Source organism: Neoarius graeffei, chromosome 5 (assembly GCF_027579695.1).
Source record: "Neoarius graeffei isolate fNeoGra1 chromosome 5, fNeoGra1.pri, whole genome shotgun sequence".
Classification (NCBI taxonomy): Eukaryota; Metazoa; Chordata; class Actinopteri; order Siluriformes; family Ariidae; genus Neoarius; species Neoarius graeffei.
In genome coordinates this window covers 18,688,805-18,712,545 of record NC_083573.1, presented here as the reverse complement: position 1 = coordinate 18,712,545, position 23,741 = coordinate 18,688,805, and the positions used below count along the sequence as shown (strand labels likewise).

Here is a 23,741-nt window from a genome sequence, read left to right as displayed (position 1 = left end):
GAGTCTGATGGTCAAGTGTCCACAAACTTTTGGCCATATAGTTTACATGTTTATTGAGAGAATTAGGTCCCTAATCTTTTTAAAATCTTTATTTGATCAGGAGGTTCTTCTCCAGTGCTTGGAACCAAAATGGCCAAAGTTACACCTGAGAGTAACTCTGTCCCAACTCATCCCGTTAGTACCATCCCTCTACAGGTGAACCTCCTACATTTCAGGAAGAACATCTCTGAGCTACGCCTCCAGTTGCAGCAGATGAGACAGCTCCAGGTACAGTAAATTAAGTATCAGTAAATAAATGGGTCAGTCATTTTGTGCATACGAAATGTGACATGCACTGCACCTGTTCTGTTTTGTATTTGTATTATTGTGTCTGTAACTGTGTGCCTTGTGCAGTTGCAGAATCAGGAAAGTGTGCGTGCTCAGATTAAACAGGTGGAACAGGAGATCAGTGCAAGACTGGCTGAAGTGTTGAGACAACAGGAGGATCCTGCACAGAGACAACGAGCTCTGGTGGAGGAAGAGAGGCACAAATATCTCCGCATGGAAGAATCGGTTCTTACACAGTTGGGGTGAGGAGCAGAACTCTGTTCAGTTGTACTCTGCCTACTGAGGAAGAAAATGGTAGCAAAAACACTAACCACAAGGTTATAAAGTGCAGAGAAAATTATGATGTCATTTACATCTAACCAAATTCACAGTTACCGTGAATGAATGGGACAAAACAGACATCAGAATACATACTTAAGAGAGTGGAGCTGAAGTCAATCCATGGAAGTTAGTATAAATCTGCTCCCTTAACCAAATGAGGAAGTCAGTTACCATTTATTTTGAATCAGAGACCATCTATTTTGAATCAGAGCTTCACCTGTAGAGAGATGGTACTAATGTCGGGGTATAGATACTCTCAGGTGTAACTTATGCCATTTTGGTTCAAAGCAGTGGAGAAGCAGAAAACATGAGTGACCAAATTCTCACCATAAACACATACAATATGGCCGTAGCTTGTAAACCTAAATAATATTTTGAATCATGTGTGTGTGTGTTTTCATTAGAAAAGAGGTCCCTGAAAGGAACTATTCAGCTAAGTGCAATTTACACAATTTCCCCTTTACCTCAAAGGTAGCGAGTCAGCCAAAACAAGACATGGTTGATGTCCAGCGTTTGCTTGCTTGCTTATTTATTAGTTAGTTTGTTTGTTTGTTTGTTTGTTTGTTTTGAACTGAATGCAGCTATAATGTACTATAAGCTTATAACCACTACTTTAGCAATCTGTAATGTGAACAATACTCAATGCTCTTTTAAACTTTCTTTGGCTCTGTGATTATTTGTACATTTGCATTCACATAAAATTCCAGAAAATAAATGTGCAGCACTGTGATGACCTGGCGACTTGTCCAGGGTGTACCCTGCCTTTCGCCCGTAGTCAGCTGGGATAGGCTCCAGCTTGCCTGTGACCCTGTAGAACAGGATAAAGCAGCTACAGATAATGAGATGAGAAATGTGCAGCAGTGTGGGAAATAAGGAATTTTAAGCAGACTGTCACAGGACAGACAAGTCTGAAATGTTGTTTGTCTATCCAAATTTCAGCCTGTCCAAATGACAGGCCAAAGGCCTGGAACAATGCAGCCAGGGGTCCGAGGCCCACCTTAGGGCCCCGGAAGCTGAAGGGCTTTAGATACCTGGAGATGGCTTCTCAGCTATTTCCAGGCACGTTTTTATGATCTTCAAAGGCCAAATTACACTAGACATTAGTTGCTAATTACATTACAAATTGAATATAATGTACAAGAAAATGTCAGAAGATAAAAAAAAAAAAAACATGCTTAAAGTTATACCCAAGAAACAGTAGTGCACACAGGTCCGTTCCAGTTGGGGGGCAAGGATGTTCCAGTTGGTTACAACTTACTGGTACTCATATATAGGTGTTATAATAAGACTCCTGAAACATTTGTCAACAATGACTTTTTTTATACTGTGTTTATAATAAGTCAATAAGAAATTTAGTAATTAACTTACTTTAAATTTACAGGCACAGGCAAAATGAAAATTGAATTTTTAAATCCCCACACACGCGAGCAGCTGGAGAGAGGGGTTTCAGGGGTAAATAACAGGCCGAGGTGGGAATAACAGGGCTTGTGCTAAACCTTTCCACAATCCGCACTTGCTCCTGACATCGGATCAGGCCACGCCTGGGCTTGTTCGAGAGGGATATGCCTGTAAATTTTGGCGGGGCTAGGACCATTGATGGGCGAGTTATGAATTTTTAAAGTCGTGCCCATAGGGGCCCCTATTTCATAGGCTGTGTTATGACATAATGTATTTGCCCAGTGTAACATTTGGAAGAAAATTAGAAGTAGCTTAGACCCATATCTTTGCAATTTTTCATGGGCCATCTGGTTTGAGGCTTTTGAAATTCAGACGGACACATTCGAATTATTTTTTTTTTTATCGGCCATTCGGTCCGATGCTTTTGAAATACAGACGGACAAATGCGAAAATTACCAGTAAATGTCCACCGGTATGGCCTTATTTCCCACACTGTACAATAAAAGGTTTATATATAAATAACTTTTGAGCTATATTATCTTCTGACTCAGTTGCAATCTTCAAATCCACATTTATACTTTGGAAATATGAAAATTATGCTTCCTGCCAGTGTAAATCAAACTATGTGGAAGAAAATACAGAATGCAGCCCTGTTTTTGATCCTTAGAGCTTGTTGCTGTTTAAGGCAAGTGTGCACATTGCTAAACTGGTGTTAATTACATTAGCCTTGTAGCTCCAGTTCAGACATGTCAAGACCATTGACTTCAGGTAGGGGGGAAGGTGTGTACATTTCATGATTTAAAAAAATACCATGATTAGGAAGATAGTTTTACACAGTTGGCACTTAAACCCCCCTGCCACGCCATACAAAAGAACAAACTAATAAGCCCTCAACACATTTAAGTCATTAAATATTGTTATTTGGAGAAGAGTAATGCAATCAGATGAAAGTGCTGTCTGCCGTCTTCCATATGCATGAGCTCACAGGTGTCAGTGTACCCACTGCCATTCCTTCTTTAACGTTGTCAGGATTCAAACTTGTTCCACCAAGGAACCAGAGGCTCTTATTTTAAGTCTCTTGATTACAGTCACGCATTCTCTTAAGAAATGGTTTGCATATCTGCAATCATGAACACACCACAGACCAGAATCGTTTGAAATTCCTTGGAATTTAGATTGGAAACACTGGCTTGAGTGCACAGGCACATGAGGAATTTAGCAAGAAAACTCCACTTGCCATACAAGTTGGCTGAGCTATTTGGGCTTTAAATACAGTGGTGCTTGAAAGTTTGTGAACCCTTTAGAATTTTCTATATTTCTGCATAAATATGACCTAAAACGTCATCAGATTTTCACACAAGTCCTAAAAGTAGATAAAGAGAACCCAGTTAAACAAATGAGACAAAAATATTATACTTGGTCATTTATTTATTGAGGAAAATGATCCAATATTACATATCTGTGAGTGGCAAAAGTATGTGAACCTTTGCTTTCAGTATCTACTGTGACCCCCTTGTGCAGCAATAACTGCAACTAAATGTTTCCAGGAACTGTTGATCAGTCCTGCACACCGGCTTGGAGGAATTTTAACCCATTCCTCTGTACAGAACAGCTTCAACTCTGGGATGATGGTGGGTTTTCTCACATGAACTGCTCGCTTCAGGTCCTTCCACAACATTTCGATTGGATTAAGGTCAGGACTTTGACTTGGCCATTCCAAAACATTTACTTTATTCTTCTTTAACCATTCTTTGGTAGAACGACCTGTGTGCTTAGGATTGTTTTCTTACTGCATGACCCGGCTTATCTTGAGACTCAGTTCATGGACAGATGTCCTGACATTTTCCTTTAGAATTCGCTGGTATAATTCAGAATTCATTGTTCCATCAATGATGGCAAGCCGTCCTGGCCCAGATGCAGCAAAACAGGCCCAAACCATGATACTACCACCACCATGTTTCACAAATGGGATAAAGTTCTTATGCTGGAATGCAGTGTTTTCCTTTCTCCAAACATAACGCTTCTCATTTAAACCAAAAATTCTATTTTGGTCTCATCCGTCCACAAAACATTTTCCAATAACCTTCTGGCTTGTCCACGTGATCTTTAGCAAACTGCAAACGTGCAGCAATGTTCTGTTTGGAGAGCAGTGGCTTTCTCCTTGCAACCCTGCCATGCACACCATTGTTGTTCGGTGTTCTCCTGATGGTGGACTCATGAACATTAACATTAGCCAATGTGAGAGAGGCCTTCAGTTGCTTAGAAGTTACCCTGGGGTCCTTTGTGACCTCGCCGATGATTACACACCTTGCTCTTGGGGTGATCTTTGTTGGTCGACCACTCCTGGGGAGGGTAACAATGGGCTTGAATTTTCTCCATTTGTACACAATCTGTCTGACTGTGGATTGGTGGAGTCCAAACTCTTTAGAGATGGTTTTGTAACCTTTTCCAGCCTGATGAGCATCAACAACACTTTTTCTGAGGTCCTCAGAAATCTCCTTTGTTCGTGCCATGATACACTTCCACAAACATGTGTTGTGAAGATCAGACTTTGATAGATCCCTGTTCCTTACATAAGAGGGTGCCCACTCACACCTGATTGTCATCCCATTGATTGAAAACACGTGACTTTAATTTCACCTTCAAATTAACTGCTAATCCTAGAGGTTCACATACTTTTGCCACTCACAAAGATGTAATATTGGATCATTTTCCTCAATAAATAAATGACCAAGTATAATATTTTTGTCTCATTTGTTTAACTGGGTTCTCTTTATCTACTTTTAGGACTTGTGTGAAAATCTGATGACATTTTAGGTCATATTTATGCAGAAATATAGAAAATTCTAAAGGGTTCACAAACTTTCAAGCACCACTGTACATTGCCACATATGCACTGGGCAGTATGCAGATGTTCTACCAGTGTTTAGAGGCAACCGCATGCTTGCAAATATTGCTTAACCTACAAGTGAGGGCCCTCCGTTTCATTTTAATAAAATCAAATCACACCGTGAGTCTGGAGTGAAATGTTGTTTGCATGCCCTCGAGAGTGGGGAAAAAAATGTCATTGCATTTCGACACTGAAGGTGTGTAAAACATGTGCAGGACAATTTACTAACAGTCTAATGGTGTTTTTCATGTCTGGAAAATAGCACGTTATCTGGTTTCCTGTGTTTGCCTTAAAGTGCTGATGACACGTTTTTGACATCTTTGGCGATGTTTTATAACATAAAAAGTAATTCCCGATGATCCATATATTAATTCACGAAGGCGCCTATTTTACAAGTTATGATAAAAAACGCGGCTATTTGGGCAAATTTGACAGGGCTGCAGCACCCAGGAGACGAAAGAGGAGGAGGAGCTATATGACGTCAGCGAAAGAACCTTCCTCCTAACTTACCAGTTTGTTGTTGATGCGACAGATGTTCAGTTTATCATTATTAGTATTATTTTATATATATAAGTTATTATGCCTTCGCGTTGTGTTTCCGGCTTTTGCTCCAAAACCCACAAGGATGGGGTAAGTTTGTAAAGAGACCCAATTTATACCAGTGGCTATAAATGCCACCACAGGTTCTATGGGCAACTAGTCACACGGAAATCAGGGAAACAGGAGAATAAAAGTTAAGAAAATATTTTATTTTTACAAAGTCATCAATAAAAACATAATTAGAGCCAGATAAAAAAAAAAATACATAAACAGGCAAACCAGACAGCAGATGCAAAGTGCTACGTGCTTAATTAAATAAATCACAGTCTGTGAGCAGAAGGTAATCGGATGAGTATACAAGTACTCAGCAAAATACTACGACCACACAAAAACACTGCAATTTATGGACTGAGACACCCTCATCCGCCAATTAATATGAAACGGCTTCAGGTGCACCTGTGACAGCCAGCGCGGCTGAACCCCGCCCCCAGCGCTCTGCGCACCAGCCTACAAGTTTATTCAAGTTTCCCAGAGATGCATGCGAAGTGGGTGAAGCAAGTCAGGCGCACTCACCAACATCCGTCCTGTGCTCTGAACACTTCGATTTGGATTGTTTTGGCACCTTCCCAGCTTAAAAGAATCTCTTGGGTGTTCAGTTCAGCACAAATGTGTTACTACCATCAGCAGTGCTTACAGTCAGTGTTGCCAGATTGGGAGGTTTCCCGCCCAGATTGGGGCAGTTTCATGTGCCTTTTGGTGGGTTTTGAACAGTATCTGGCAACACTGCCTACAGTATTCCGGCGACTCCTCCAAAGACAGTCCTCCTGTCAGAACACGTGTTGTGAAACGACATAAGATAAAGGTACGTAGAGCTATAGATTCTACATGATAATCATAAATGTAATCATAAATTTGGCATGATATCAGTCATGTATTTGCTTGTGAAAGCTTGCGGCTTTCATGTAACTGCCGCCTAGCAACGAGAGGCAAAGGGTAAAGAGGGTAGGCTATCATAGATTCTATTCGGAAGAGATCAACACAATTCTAGACTCCCAGAAGAGGAAGAGCTAGCACTAGAGAGTTCACCGGCATTTTCATGCGCCATTTCCATTGAGTAGAACCAGAGTAGAACAGCCAGTGAACCGTAGTGTGTTCTTCCGCTGACGTCACAACATGGCCGCGAGCCACGGACCCAGTTTTCTTGCACTGTGTAATTAAAAGTTGGATATTTGCGTAACAACAGCTTCTTTTCACGTAATTATAACAGAAATCTAACATGTTTGCCATGTTGTATAGTTTATTTAAGAAATTGCATAGTCATGTTCGTGTCATCAGCACTTTAATGAATGTGCATTACCACCTAAAATGCAAAATACAGTGAGGTGCCAACGCATACATAGAACCAGTCAAAAGTTTGAACACACCTAGTTCTTTATTTTTATGAATTAAGTTACTTCATGTCTTAAAGCAATGATGGGTGTCGTTTCTCTTTACTTAGCTGAGTGGTTCTTGACATAATAGGGATTACTACAGTTGTCAAATATTACATTACATTACAGGCATTTAGCAGATTCTCTTATCCAGAGCAACATACAAAAAGTGCTGAACTATTAGATAAGAAAATTCTAGTGTCAAATGAACAAGTGACAGAATAGCACTTTGTGTAATGTTCTGTTGAAGTAATAACAATCAGCAAATAGCCAAGGAACACAAGCCAACAGTACAAATGCACTGACAAATTACAATTAAAAAGAGAGAAAAATAAAATCCTAACACGAAGTCATCCCCCAACTAGACAGTACACAGCCTGGGTTGGTCAAGACCATTATGTGAGTACATAGTCAGCAGAGAAGCAGAAGCAAATAGGGTTATTTACTGTATTTTCATTATTTTCTATTGTGAAATGCCTCTGCTCTTTTCTCAGCTTCAGAATGGCTTGCTCTTTTCTCCATAGACAGCACTCTGGTCTTCATGTTGGGCTATCTATTGTAACAACACATGTAATGCAGCCTTCACAGGCAAAACCCAGGGCTCATATGAAGGGTAGACAGTCAGAGCTATTCATTGTAATGAATTACGATAGTTGTGGAATAGGGCTATTTACCGTATTTTTACTATTTACTGTTTGATCTCAAACACATTAAGAAGGCAAGAAATTGCACTAATTAACTTTTGACAAGGCACACCTGTTAATTGAAAAGCAGTCCAGGTGGCTACCTAATGAAGCTGGTTAAGATTAATGCCAATAGTGTGTAAAGCGTCATCAAGGTAAACACTGGATACTTTGAAGAATCTAAAATATGAAACATTTTGGGTTTTTTAAGCACTTATTTTTTAATCACATAATTCCATATATGTTCCATACATTATTTCATAGTTTGATATCTTCAGTATTGTTCTACAATGTAGAAAATAGTCACAATACAGAAAAACCTATGAATGAGTTAAGTAGGTGTGTTCAAACTTTTGACTGGATCTGTAGATTTAGCATTTACAGTGTTATTTACAAAGTCCGTTTTTAAGTCCCTTCTGGAATTCCAAGTCCTTTTGTACCAGTTAATTCATGGAGTTTTAAAAATTGGGTTGTTTAACATGATCAAGTGATCAGAAAGTTTCTTAAATGAATGCTAGATATTACTGCAGTAATTAATGACCTTTAGAGTAAAGTGTTGGAGTGTAATGTGGCAGCACTAAGACAGGAAAGATGTATTGCAGTTGATGCAGAGCTCATATCCTATATCATAATCATTTTTTAATATCATATAATTAATCAGGAATCAAATAATTTCAGCTACAGTATAAGAAGCAACACAGTGTCCAATTGTCTGAGAAATTACATTAATCTGGCTGTTGATCTCAAAAGTAAAACAGCGCAGCATCATACCAGTGAATTGTGAATATGAATAAACACATTAGTTTGAAATTATTTTTGTTTTTAGCTGATTACTTGCACACTAAACGTATAACAAATGTTATAGGGAGTTGTTGTCTTTCACTGTAATGCTTTCAGGAGTGTGGGATACTGGGCCATTTCTATACCTGTAATGGTGCTGCTGGAGTGACTGATTATAGAATGAACTTGTATGCGTTTTAATACAGTCAGTTATACGTGGAAATAGTAGACCATTCTCTTGTGGGTTTTTTTTAATCTTGTGATTTGTATTTGATAGCATGTAATTTGATGGCACGTTTTGTCACACTCATCTGCAGCCAGCAAAATGCCAGGAAACAATGCGTTAATTGTTTATCATCTAATGGCAAACTGTTTTCTTATCATGACCTGTCAGTTGAACCCAAACCTGGGAATTAAGCTGTTTTTGGAAAATGCAGTCTTTAGGGCATCAGCATGGTCCCATCTACAGCTTCAGAAAGAAGCTCAAAGAGTTGGTGTTTATTCATGTTTGAGATGTTTTTTGTAAACTGAATACAGCACTGGTGGGATTTTGCTTTGCATATATCTGGAGCATCTCCTTATCATATACTTCTGTTGGTTCATATAACACAAATGGAGCAAGCTGATCAATTTACAGAAATGCAGCATAATTCATGCATGAGACTTAGGATTTACCCTAACTCCTTGCTAAGGGTTCCTGTGACATAACACAAAAATTTGCTCTTAACTTTTAAGTAAGATTTTTCTTTTTCTGTCTTGAAGTAGACTTTTAAGAGGAATTCTCAGAAGCTTTGTACCTACCCAAGTTTTTAAAGTAAATGTGATATACAATTTTTGTGATAAAATATCTTCAGGTATAAAAATGTTGAGACTGTAATATGGTATAATCAGATGTGTGTGGTATTTTTCTGTGAATTACTGAGACTTTCATATAACAAATTGGAATCATGATTCTCTGGCATTTTTGCTGATGTAAATAAACCAGCATGTATTAAACATGTGTGCAGGGATCTGGAGCAATACGTAGAGTCTGTGAGAAGGGACTCAAATGCAGCCACAGCTGTGAGAGCAATCACACTGAAAGAAGTTGAGGAAGGAGCAATTGGCCTGAGGAAGGTTGGGGAAAGTTTGGCAGCACTCAAAGGTAAAAGATTGCATTTCCAGGAAATGAGGATATACAAGAATGATTCAGTAGTGTTATAAAGTAATCCTAGTTGTGTATCATGTGAAATTTGCTTCAGGGTTTTTTAAAACAAGGTATACTTTTTAAAAGATATAACATGAAAATTGGACTGCTCATGGTAAAAAAAAAAAAAAAGGTAGTTATTTATGTAACTGTGTGATTCTGTGAACTGCCCCCAGACAATGTGAAACACATGGATATCACCTTGTGCTTGTGTTCATGCATGCTAACAACACTGTTTTTGCAGCCAATGAGTTGTTCTCAGAGAGGCCAGTCATAAATAGGCTCAAATGAGAATGTTTTGTTCAAGCCAGGAAGAGATGCTCACCCTCAGCTGATTATGTTTGATGATTTAGTCTGAAAGTTCTTGGACCAGATTCAACTATGAGCCAGATGCACATCTGCCAGCCAAGTATGCCTAACTGACTTGGGCATCACTGTGTTTTGTGCAATTTGTTCATATGGTCAAGTGTGAAGCAGAGAACATGTCATGAGCCTATCTCCTCCTCCTCAGAGATTTAGACACTGACTGCATGAGCACAAGTCTTGTAGCTTGTAGTGGCTTCTCACTGGACAACACTGCAACTCCTCAGATTACACTGAATCCTCCATGCTGTTATTGTTTCCCCTACAAGTGAACTGTGCCATACTTAAAGCAGATATGCAGAGCCTTTATTTTTAAATACATTTCTGAGTGGATAGTATCTCCATCCTTGACTCTTGTATGCTGCATAAATGGGAATAAAAGTATATATACAGTATATATTTGAGAGTTAAAATTGACTGCAAGGTTGGCATTCGAGCTGTCCTGCTGAGCCAGCCAGCCCTGAGTGCATGACGTCGCAGCAGGAACTGGTTTTAAGGCCGAGGCCTTTTACAGCTATAGACCAAAGTCATATAAATAAAAATTTATGGTGAAAGTAAGAAATGCCGTTACTAACTTGCTCAACTAAGACTGATTTGACTTCATTGATTGTGGGTTGACTCTCATTAAAAAAAGATGGGTGTTATAACTTATGCAACATGTACATGCATGCATTTTCACTGATAAAACATAAAAGGCTAATTAAATAATTAGATGAACTGAGACAATCACATTCTGAAGCAAATTAAATAATCTTATACCGGTAACTTAAATACACAATACAAGTTACATGTATTAATCTAAATGAAGGTAAACAACGAGTGGTGTTTTGTTTTTTTTATCCAAATGAGAGTCAGAGCTTACCCGTCTGTGTTCTCGCTTCTTGAAGGCCGATTGTTTTTGAAACAATCTGACTTTCAGTCATTTGTTCAGTTCTCCATTTATTCACTTCTTCCACGTAAAGGCGAGATGGCAGTAATATCCAGTTTAGAAATAAAACGGCTGCTCCACTCATTCACTTTTCTTCATAATGTGTAGTCCGCCATTACTGCTGGGCTCAGGCAATTACTAAAACACGGGACGGAGCGGGATGTCACCGGTTTTAGCAACAACTGTAGGGAGGTCACTGCCCGAGCTATATGTCCCATCCCGTTCCATCCCGGGGTTTAGCAACAACCCTCAGCTCACTCTGGGAGGACTGGTGCAACTGAACTCACTTTCCTTTAAAAAAATAAAAAATAAATAAAATAAATACTTTCCTTTTCGGGCGGCACGGTGGTGTAGTGGTTAGCGCTGTCGCCTCACAGCAAGAAGGTCCTGGGTTCGAGCCCCGGGGCCGGCGAGGGCCTTTCTGTGTGGAGTTTGCATGTTCTCCCCGTGTCCGCGTGGGTTTCCTCCGGGTGCTCCGGTTTCCCCCACAGTCCAAAGACATGCAGGTTAGGTTAACTGGTGACTCTAAATTGACCGTAGGTGTGAATGTGAGTGTGAATGGTTGTCTGTGTCTATGTGTCAGCCCTGTGATGACCTGGCGACTTGTCCGGGGTGTGCCCCGCCTTTCGCCCGTGGTCAGCTGGGATGGGCTCCAGCTTGACTGCGACCCTGTAGAGGGATAAAGCGGCTAGAGATAATGAGATGAGATGAGACTTTCCTTTTCTTGGATTTTTCTTTAATTGTTGATACTGCACCTTCTTTCAATACGGGCTTATAGCCAACGCTCTTCAACAGACCAGAGGTCTTGTACGAGTCTTCAGTAAAATGTGCAGAGCAGAGGAGAGACCACTTCATAGCCACCCAATGTGCCCACGAACTTCTCGCAAAATGCGTACAAATCTTTGCAGTTTGAACATGGCCATGAATGCAACATAAATCCACCTTCTGTCGTGTTGCTGCACCGGCCAACAACACATCTATGTGGCATGGTGATAAATGAGCTCAAAATGGAGGACCGGAGTTGCAGTCAGCTCTGTGTTTTAGTATAGCGGAAATGGCAATGAGACCGATAGACTTCCTGCTGTGACATTACGGACGTCAAGATCATTCACTCAGGCCGCTACCTACACGAATCACTTTAATTGTAAAAATTACTATATTAGATTTATTGTTAATGCTTAAAACTCTTCCTGTGCCATTCTTGAGGTCTCAAGGCATTTATAAACGAAAGTGAGGCCATGAGTCTGCATATATGCTTTAAGTAACCATGCTGTATTTGGGTGACCAAACCCAAGTGTAGAGAAGAAAATGTGTGGAGATCAACAAAGGCAGTCTGATTTTTAGTTTCCTATTGCCTTTGACAGATTTGGCAAAACCCTACTACTGTCGAAATGTGATCAAGTGGTTCCTGAAGACACATTTGAAACACATAATGATAATGCCAGATGTGAATGGTTATCCTTCTTGGCTGCCACTTGGAATCAGATCACCCTAGACAGATGTCACTATCACACACGAATACGTCTCCGTGCACTAGTGCAGGACACTGGTTGAAATGTCTCCCAGAATAGATCACTTGTAAACATTTGAATAACCTTATTTAGACTTTGAACTCTGTTTCCATTGAACAGAATAACCAAAATGTGTTAAGGTGGTAAAACAAACCAAACACGTTTTAAACAGATCACCCAGAGCGTGAGAAGTATATAAAATGACATTATTATGTCCAAGGCTTAACACCTCAAGCCTATGTAGAAGAAAGCACACTCAGAGAGGTAGAAAGGAGCAAAAGGAGACAACTTTGGAGGACATAATACCTGTATCTCTGACCCTGGTCACAAGCTGATACAGTAAGTGCATTGCAATCTACTGGGTTCAACATGTGCACAGGTGAAAATGGAAAAGGAAGAATTCCTCTAAGGCTGCAGTATTTATTTTTATTTAGTAGTAGGGTTAACCTGTAAAAATGACAACAAAATCTTTGGTATTGACCACCTCCACTTGTGGTTTAAATCTGATTCCAAAAAACAGCTTCAAATATTTTGAAGACAAAAGGATCCAGTGTAACAATACCGGTACTTTAATTTGTGGGAAACAGAGGAAGTGGAAGCAGGCTTCAGACCAGGTGTGCTCTTTTTATTTTCACACTTTTCAGTGACTTATACTGACCTAAACACACTACACACACGCGATGGGGTGCTACAGCGCGCTCTCTCATTCCTGGCTGTCTGAAAGACACACACAGACACAGGTTAATAGACAGCCAGTAATTAGACACAGGTGCACCTCATCACATTTTACCTACTGGTTCAACCTGACTCCTCACCATTCACAGCCGACGCTTGACCATGCCCCCGTTACCCCGACTCAGGTCGGGGAGCCGTCCGGCTTGCAGCTGACACCCCCACCCCCCCCCCCCCCCAATCTGTGTCCCTGGCCTGTGGACCACCTCGAATTTAAAGGGCTGAAGGGCCAGATACCAACGAGTGATCCACGCATTGGTATCCTTCATGCAGTGGAGCCACTGGAGCGGGGTATGGTCAGAACAGAGGGTGAATGGGCATCCTAGCAGGTAGTACTGGAGTGAGGACCGCCCACTTGATGGCCAGACACTTCTTTTCTATGGTGCTGTACTTTGCCTCTCACATGGAGAGCTTGCGGCTGATGTACAGCACTGGACGCTCCTCCCCCTCCACCACCTGGGACAAAATGGCCCCCAGCCCTCTGTCTGATGTGCCAGTCTGTAAAACAAAAGGGAGAGAAAAGCCAGGAGAATGCAACAGTGGGCCCCCACACAAAACCACCTTTACCTAATCAAAAGCCTGTTCACACAGCTCCATCCACTGGACCAGATCTGGTGCCCCCTTTTTAGTGAGGTCAGTCAGCTGGCTGGTGACATCCAAAAAGTTAGGCACGAATCGCCTATAATAGCCAGCCAGCCCCAGGAACTGCCTCACCCACTTTTGGGTCTTAGGTCTTGGGCAGGCTGCAATCACTGCAGTCTTATCTATTTGGGGATGTACATGTCCATGACCCAAGTGGAAGCCCAGATACTGTTCTTCCACCCGTCCAATTGCACACTTTTTCAGGAGCCCAACATGCTTCAGCAACCTCAGGACCGCCCTAAGATGTTGTAGATGCTGCACCTGTTCTCTCTGGGATAGTGAGAGGTGGTCTCCACAGGGGATCAGGGTAAATTGGGCCGCACTTTTTAGACTTGCCTCCGGCCCCAGCTCCGCCCTCTCCAGAACTACTGTTGCCAGAGCCACAGGAACCTCCTCTCTCTATGGTTTCAGGAAATTGAGGTGGTAAATTTGACATGCATCTCCCCTATCTGGACATTTGACCTCATAGTCAACCTCCCCAATTCATCATGTGACTTAAAGGGCCCTTGCCACTTGGCGAGCAATTTTGAGCTTGAAGTGGGCAGTAAAACGAGGACTTTATCTCTCGGTGCAAATTCCCTTAGCCGTGCCCCTCTGTTGCACAGGAGAGCTTGATGTTCTTGGGCCTGTAGCAAATTCTCCTGGCTTATGTGACCCAGTATGTAGAGTTTTGCTCTCAGGTCAAGAACATATTGAATTTCATTTTTGCTTTGAGAAGGCCCCTCCTTCCAATTTTCTGTAATGATGTCTAATACACCATGGGGCTTGCACCCATACAGCAATTCCAATGGGGAAAACCTGGTGGAGGCTTGTGGGACCTCGCGCATTGCAAACAACAGAGGGTCTAGCCACCTGTCCCAGTTTTTAGCATCCCCATGAACAAACTTATGAATCATATTTTTAAGTGTTTGGTTAAATCATTTAACCAGCCCGTCCTTTTGCGGATGATAAACGCTAGTACAAATTGATTTAATCCCCAATGATTTGTACAATTCGTGCAGTGTGCATGACAAAAAAAAGTAGTGCCTTGATCAGTCAGGATTTCTTTCAGAATCCCGACTTGGGAGATAATGTGGAAGAGCGCTTCTGCAGCACTGCATGCTGAAAAATTGCAGAGAGGCACTGCTTCTGGATATCACATTGCATAATCTACTATGACCAATATAAAGTGGTACCCGCATGCAGAACGATCTAATGGCCAAATGAGATCCATGCCAATTCTTTTGAAGGGGATCTTAATTAATGGTAATGGGCGCAGTGGTGCTTTTGGTGTGGCTGCTGGATTTACCAGCTGGTATTTGCGACATGCTGCACATCACCTGTGGACATCGGCACAAATCCCTGGCCAGTAGAAATGGGCCATGAGATGATTTAGTGTTTTATTCTGCCCTAATTGCCCAGCCATAGGATTATGATGAACCGCATGGAATAAAAGTTCCCTATGACTCTTTGGGACCAGCAGCTGTGTCTTTTTTTTATTTTTTATTTTGAGCATCCTCCGTCACTCGATATAGCCTATCCTTAATAATACAAAAACACGAGAAGGAGAGTGCAATGTTAGGATGTAGGATTTGACCAATTACTTTCACTTGGTCAAAAGTGTGTCTCAGAGACTCATCACACACCTGCTCCAATGGGAAATCCCTTAAGGGATTCCCCAGAGAGAGAGGAGAGCTCTCCTCCCTATCTGTGTCATCATGACGTGGAGCTGATGCGGATGGCCCTGGGACTGCCTCCCCAGCTAACGTTGTGGTGGGATTCCCCCATGATGTGCTACTGCAGGACCCACCTACTACTAACTGTTTCATTAAGGTTTTTCATTAAGGTCTGTTCCCAAGATCAGTGGGTGGGTGAGGCTCAGACTAAAAGACGCCTCCACACTATGTTTTTCTCCCCGGAAGTGAATAGTAATGGGCATTAGCAGATATTTGTGTACATCACCATGCACACACCTCTCCTTCACCAACCATGCATTTCCCAGTACCCCGCATTGAATCAGGCTTTGATGGAGGTCTGATTACAACCACAGTCCACCAAAGCCTGATGTGCACCCCCTTGAATATTCACTACTATCCTGTATGCCCTCGCTTGATCAGGGGAAGCCTGTGGTGCAACGGAGACGTGAATCAGTAGCCCTGCCTCCTTGTGGAAGCGCCGAGTCCCCGCCTTCCCTCCACACCAACAGACCTGCCTGGGTTCATTTTCAGTTCTGGTGGGAAAGAGAGGGGGTTAATGGTGGCACGGACACAGAAGGAGAAGGGAGAGAAGACACACGAGGACAGACACGAGTGCGGGGAGTGGGTTTCAGGAGAATTGGCCCCCCATTTCCACGGGGCTGGGGTAGGGGAGGGGCGAGGAGAGAGAGAGGGAGAAAGTGAGAGAGAGAGGGCACATACCTGTGGGGGCGCTTGCTCCTGGAAACACTATCAGGTGGTCCTTGGCCAGCCAGAACGCCTCCTCCAGCAACACCGCTCAGTGACACCGGATCCATGTGGACATCTTGCTTGGCAATTGGATGATGAACTGCTCCAGTGTCACTCGCTCAATGATGGACTCGACATCGCACTTGTCTGCCAGCAGCCACTGTCAGCAGGTGTCCCGGAGTTGTTGCTTGAACGCAAATGGCTGGCCCACTTCGCCGTATGCCAGTGAGCGAAAGCACTGGTGCTGCTCTTCTGGGCCGTGACCGACCCACTGGAGGATGGCTCGCTTCAGGTTGGGGTACTTCAGTATGCTGGTGGCTAGGAGCTGCCGAGCTGCAAGCTGGGCTTCCCCCGACAGGAGCAGCAATAGGCGAGCCACCCACTGTAAGTTTGGCCATGAGCTTGCCTCCGTGACATGCTCGAACAGCTCAAGGAAGGCTCAAGGGATGACAGCTGGAGCACCCATTGACTGGATCCAGCTACATATCACCTGCCAGTCTTCTGCCTGGGCTTCGAGTAGAGCCCGGAAGCACTGCCCCTGATCGACTGACAGCACAACAAGGGCATGCTGCTGGCGCTGGAGGTCATTGGTGAGTGTTTGGAGGAGCTTTCCAACTGGTTTGGACTCCATGGCAGCATTCATTCCTCAGATCCTGGGTTGCGGCACCAGTGTAGCAACTATTTAATTTGTGTGAAACAGAGGAACTAGAAGCAGGCTTCAGAACAGGTGTGCTCTTTTTATTTTCAGACAGCCAATAGACAGCCAGTAATTAGACACAGGTGCACCTCATTACATGTTACCTACTGATTTAACCTGACTCCTTGCTGTTCACAGCTGATGCTTGACCACGCCCCCACTGCCACATCCAGATAATGGCATTGTGTAATACTCACAGGCATATGGATCAATCCTATACATATTAAAACTGCTATATTTGGCACGGCGATACTCGTTTACATAAAGAAATGCCCTCAAGGGGCTCCCGAGTGGCACAGTGGAAAAACATTCAACCTGTCCTCTGGAGATCGAGTTCAGATAATAATGATGCCACAGCAATCCATGGCCATGTCAATTACAGAGACATTGGCCAATCATGGGCATCTGTGAGCTCATGTGTGTGGAGGTGAGTGGAAAGCACTTTCCTCAATGTGTATTACAATACCTCCTATACTGCATGAGCAGCAGTTTGGGGGGAAAAGATGCAGTCGGCTGCCTTAGAGGAAGCATGTGACAGCTTTTGCCCTCACAAGTTGGAGAGGTCTGGTGGGTGGGAATTGGCCATGACTAAATTAGGGGAAAATTGGAGGGGGGATAAAAAAAATTTTTCCAAATACGGTAAGCAACTTCCCTTTAAAAGCCCAGTAGCTTGTTCATGATACTGCTTGTTGTGGAGAATGTGGAGCATGTCAAAAGGTCTCAGAAGAACTTTGCTGCCAATGACAGCATGAAGTAGAATCAAACAAAATGGTTCATTTGGCACTTTTATGAGTGGGTTGCCAAAAAAAAAATCTCCAATACCACTTTGCTGAAGTTCTGCACAAAGAAAGAAATGTTTCACCTGATTCTGATGATGCTTTCCTGTCATGAGGGTTTCTGCATATAGTCAGGAGTAGCTTTATATGTATGTACATCCTCATAGACCAAAAAATCCTAAAACTCAAATATATTTAGTATTTATACAACTTGTCATAAATTTAAGTGGGTGTGGCTAAATGGTCCTAAAGGCCAATTTTTGTGTTCTGCCAAAGGATTACAAGGAAAAAGAATGTGGTATCCAGGATTGCTATTAGTCTCGTTTTTTCCTGCAATGTACTTGTGTGTGTGTGTGTGTGTGTGTGTGTGGTGTGTGTGTGGGGGGGGGACAGCAGACCCAGTGGCCAATTTGTGTGTCACATGGCTTTGTTGTCTGTATATGCTTTTCAGTTTTTGTGTGAAACCATGCAAGTGATTTATGGTTTTTAGAACTGTATGTGTAAATTAGTTTTGACCTCCTTAGAACTGATTAAAGATAATGTTTATAAATGTCAACATGCTTTTGATAATTATTGAGATTCACAATCACCTAGTATTTTGACATCAAAAATCCTCGGACCAGTTTTCAGATGTACATTTAGAATATTATGTAAATTATCATAAATTTCTATAGGTGCCAAATGCTGCAAAAGACAATTATTTAGAGTTTGTGCAAAATAAACAATGTTAAAAATCCTTTTTTTTTAAACTGTACACCTAATTTTTTTCTGTGATAGAGATATTTATTTGGCGTGCGTTGAATGGGTACGGGCTGGTCTGATTGCTACTTGTTTTGGTTAGTTAAATCCTTGAGATTTATCTCCACTTGCACATTCTGCTCTGTGCTTAATAAAGGTTATGTGGACAAGTAAGTAATGTCCCCCCCCCCCCTTCTTTTCATAAGACTATGATCCTGACAGGTGATGTAATGGTACACTGCAAAAAATTGAAAACTGAATTTCAGGAGAAAATTACTTAATACTCATGAAATTATCTTGCTGCATGGACAGATATTTTTACTTGATGAGACATCTTAGAATAAGTTGGTTGCAATCTAGAACAAGGTTTAATAATCTCAGAATTAGTGTCTTGTATTCTTCTAATAGGAAATGCTAGATCATTTCAACTATTTTCAAGATATTTTCACTTGCTAAGATATCATTTTTGCAGTGCACATAATGTCTCTCTTCTTTCATACAGGAGTGTAGTCTAAATCAGTGATGTAATGCTTCATCACCCATTTACTTTATCAGTAGATAACTTGTCTTCGTCAATTAAATAATCATCATCCAATCACAGGGCTACAGCACATCCTTGAGTGTGTGTGTGTGCGTGTATGTGTGTGTATGTATGTGTATGTGTGTGTGTATGTATGTGTATATATATATATATATATATATATATACACACACACATACACGCATATATATTTCTAACTAGGCCTTTCAGCATATTTGGCCGATATGCAGTGTTTCCTTACCGCTACGCCCATAATATTGCCGACACGCCTGTAAAAGTTGCCACTACACGAATAAAAAGAATTGTCCATCTTGAAAATGTGGTTTTTGTTTAATTTTCTCTTGTTATCCCCACGCAGTGGCGATGGCGCGCCGCCATGCAAATGTTCTACATTCAGACATGCTCCACTCCCCATCCACATAAACGCCCAGTGCATAGCTGCCCGAGTAGTTCCGTGTGGAGATAGTCATTGATCATGCGAGTCTGGTTTACCTCCTTATGCTGTGTTTAGGGTATTTAGTGATGTCACAAATTATGCCAACGAGCGAATCAGCGTATTTAAGCCGACAGGTTACAGTTAATCAGCTTTTGGTGCCGTTTCTTGATATTTTATTCAAATAAAATGTAGTTCCGTTAAAAGGCAATTTCTGTAATAATAAAACATTTTTGAATCATTTAAAATTGGTCAACACTTCGTGGAGATACGAGGAGTTAAACGCTGACAGCCTGGCCACAAAGTGAGTAGACCACGTATGTTGCCTATTTGGCCCGGGTTTCGGTGATGTTTTGGGTTGACTTGTTTGTAAATGGGGTTTCCAGGGGAATCCCAGGGATATACCACCATAATTTCATCATAAGGAAGGTCACGTGACCCTGTCCTATCAAAATATTGATGAGGTTTGCCAAAAATTATCCTTGTGGGGGAGGTAGGTTGGAATATGGCCGATTCACGCCATAATTTCTTTGATTTCAGTATATCTATGAAAAATAGATATAATGAAACCTCACTGATATTATGAAAATTTGAAGGGATTTTATATTAGACTTAGACTTGGACAACCTTTATTGTCATTTAGTATGCAACAAGTGTACACTGAATGAAATTTTGTTGCAATTTGGCTCAGCACAGAAATAAATATGAAGTGTATTAAATTATGCAGCAGCAAAAATATTTTAAAGTGCAATAGTATAAAGTGACCTGTGGAATTAGGAATGTTCAAGTTATAAATAGAAGTTTAGAGTTTGGGTTTGGAGTTCAGCAGTCTGGTGACCTGGGGGGAAAGCTGTTACAGAACCTGGTGGTCCTGCACCTAATGCTGCGGAACCTCTTTCCAGAGGCCAGAGGGGAGAACAGTCTATAGTGAGGGTGTGAGGGGTCACTAATTCTATGCAATACTACTGACTGTTTAGATAATGAGAAAAATGTCTCCCTGAAATGACCGCAAACAACACATCACCCCACTGCTATTCTGAAGTTAGACTCGTCCATGACTTTGTGTGATGCATTCAGTGATGCACGCAAGAAAGGGAAGCTCACACATGACGCATTCCTGGAATGAGGGAAGCAAATCAAACAACACCACATGACCATTTGGAAGGAAAAAGAATCACAGAAACAAAAGAAGGCAGAGAAAGAACAGAAGGAGCTGATGGGAATGAGACAGGATTTGGTGTCATTATTTGGTTGGCTAAAATATTAAGAAATGAAAAATAATCACTGAAAATGACAAGAATGGGGTCCATTTAGGTCCCATTTCTCTATGCGGTCATGTGTCGTTGTGCCCATGTCTTTCTGCAGAATAGAAATCCACATATCTTCGTCAGTTTTTAACAAAGACCTCATTCTTTTTTTCTTGTTGTTGAGTTCATGTTACCCTGTAGAATGCAAATAACAGATTATTCAACATATATTCACCCTCAAAAAAAAAATCATCTGAAGATCCTACTGTGTTCACAGTAAAGTGCCTTCCATGTTAAGAGGCGCTTATGCGCCATGCATGTCATTTGAGCCAGTGTCCGGCAAAATTTTTTTAATGACTCAACACAGTGCATTGAAACCGTCAGAGTAATGATCAGTAGGGGAAGGTATGATATGAGTTAGATCTGGATAGTCATGTATTGTAATTGAATGGCTGAAATTGAAAATAAAGCTGACACAGTGAAGATCAACTGGTTGTTTTATTCTTATTCCATAAATATGTCACAAATATAGTTGAATATTAATTATAATAAGTCTTCAATCAAAAACAATCACAGTAAATTTTGGCAAAAAATAAATCTCATTAATATTGCCAAAAAAGACTGACTTTCAGGGAGGCCTGCAAGTGCCAGGAAATGCACTAGAAGTCATCTCAGCATGTAGAACCCGTGAGCTTACGGGGGTCTAAGGCAGCCCCCAACCCCCCGAACATTATGGCTGGTGCCACTACGCTGATATTTTGATCTAGTTAGAACCCTGATATATAGGCACTGGCTAAAAGTGAGTTCCTGATGAGTGTATGAGCAAAATATATGCAAGGGCACAAAATCCTACTGAATAGAAGAATATTATAGCATATGAATCATCGAATTGTGTAGTGTATTTCACATCAATAAATTGCTACATTGTCTTGTGACAGTGATACCAATAAAGAGATCCGCATCGCAGTTCATCTCATCTCATTATCTCTAGCCGCTTTATCCTGTTCTACAGGGTCGCAGGCAAGCTGGAGCCTATCCCAGCTGACTACGGGTGAAAGGCAGGGTACACCCTGGACAAGTCGCCAGGTCATCACAGGGCTCGCATCGCAGTTATGAATACATATTTATTCCTTTCTTTGACACCGCATGCCATGCGCAAGAAACACCACCACCACATTTATTATGGTGTGACTCTGCTGGGTGCCTGGTGGACAGTAGTAAACCAGCACTTTCACTTTACATCATTAATATACAGTTACGATCAAATATTATCAGACATAAGAAATAATTGATATCGATCCGTGCTGGTTTTAGATTAAGGAAGGACACTAAGAAAGATGCTCATAATCGCTATTGAACTACACAATAATTGTTTACACAAGTGTGCAGAGTACGAAATTGTTCAGGGGATTAAAAAAAAAAGCATACAATACAAAGTTACATTGCCCGCTATGAAAAAACCAGGAGGATAAAAGCCTTCGGGGGGGAAACCGACTGGAAAGCATCCTCCTCAACCGAATGCAGTGTATGAGCTCTGAGGGTTAGAGCTCTGCAATCTTAATATTTCAAACTTGATGTCAAATAGTTGTCTGGTTACAACTGTCAACCTTCCAACAAGCTACTGGACTAATAAAACTGTTGTAACTACAACCCTAATTCCAAAAAAGTTGGGATGCTGTGTAAACTATAAATAAAAACAGAATGCAATGATTTGCAAATCATGGAAACCCTGTATTTCATTGAAAATAACAGAGACAACATATCAAATGCTGAAACTGAGAAATTTTGTTTTTTGAAAAACGTGCTCATTTTGAATTTGATGTCAGCAACACCTTTCAAAAAAGTTGGGACAGGGGCATGTTTACCACTGTGTTGCATCACCCCTACTTTTAACAACACTGTAAACATTGAAGAACTGAGGAGTCCAATTGCTGTAGTTTTGAAAGAGAAATGTTGTCCTGTTTCAGTTGCTCAACAGTTCAGGGTCTCCTTTGTCATATTTTGTGCTTCATAATGCACCAGATGTTTAAATGGTCAGGCAGGCCAATTTAGCACCCAGACTCTTTTACTGCGAAGCCATACAGTTTTGATATGTGCAGAAAGTGGTTTGGCATTGTCTTGCTGAAAGAAGGAAGGTCTTCCCTGAAAGAGTTTGTCTGGATGCCAGCATATTGCTCTGAAATGTGTATATGTCATTCAGCATTAATGATGCCTTCCCAGATGTACAAGCTATGCATGTCATGTGCACTACTGCACCCTCATACCATCACAGATGCTGACTTTTGAACTGTGCACTGATAACAAGCCGGATGGTCCCTTGCCTCTTTAGGCTGGAGGGCGTGGTGTCCATGATTTCTAAAAAGAATTTCTACTTTTGATTCATCAGACCTTGGGACAGTTTTCCACTTTGCCTCAATCCATTGTAAAAGAGCTTGGGCCCAGAGAAGGTGGTGGTGTTTATGGACATTGTTTATATATGGTTTTAACTTGCATTTGTGGATGCAGTAATGAACGATTTTCACAGACTATGGTTTTCTGAAGTGTTCCTGAGCCCATACAGTGATTTCCACTACAGACATGTGTCTGTATTTCATGCAGTGTCGCCTGAGGGTTTGAAGATCACAGGCATCCAATGCCTGTTTTCAGCCTTGTCTCTTGCATACAGAGATTTCTCCAGATTATCTGAATCTTTTAATGATATTAAGTACCATAGATGATGTGATCCCCAAATTTTTTGCAATTTTACACTGAGTAACGTTATTCTTAAATTGTTGCACTGTTTGCCCACACAGTGTCAAACAGTTGTCTGGTTACAACTGTCAACCTTCCAACAAGCTATTGGACGGTTGACAGTTGTAACCAGACAACTGTTTGACATCAAGTTTGAAATTTTAAGATTGCAGCTCTAACCCTCAGAGTTCATACACTGCATTCGGTTGAGGAGGATACTTTCCAGTCGGGTTCCCCCCCGAAGGTTTTTATCCTCCTGGTTTTTTCATAGTAGGCAATGTAACTTTGCATTGTATGCTTTTTATTTATCCCCTGAACAATTTCATACTCTGAACACTTGTGTAAACAATTATTGTGTAGTTCAATAGCGATTATGAGCATCTTTCTTAGTGTCCTTCCTTAATCTAAAACCAGCATGGATCGAT

The 23,741-nt window shown here is 41.4% G+C and overlaps 1 protein-coding gene across 16 annotated transcripts in view; it reads left to right on the top strand.

The window, feature by feature from the left end:
* Positions 1-23,741, top strand: part of si:ch211-285f17.1 (sickle tail protein homolog) — a 422,785-nt gene that overhangs the window by 358,025 nt on the left and 41,019 nt on the right. For all 16 annotated transcript variants that reach the window (XM_060921371.1, XM_060921379.1, XM_060921372.1 and 13 more), the window contains 3 exons: positions 101-267; positions 394-569; positions 9,377-9,513. In XM_060921371.1, coding sequence (XP_060777354.1) covers positions 101-267; positions 394-569; positions 9,377-9,513 — 480 coding nt within the window. The remainder of the gene's footprint in view (positions 1-100; positions 268-393; positions 570-9,376; positions 9,514-23,741) is intronic.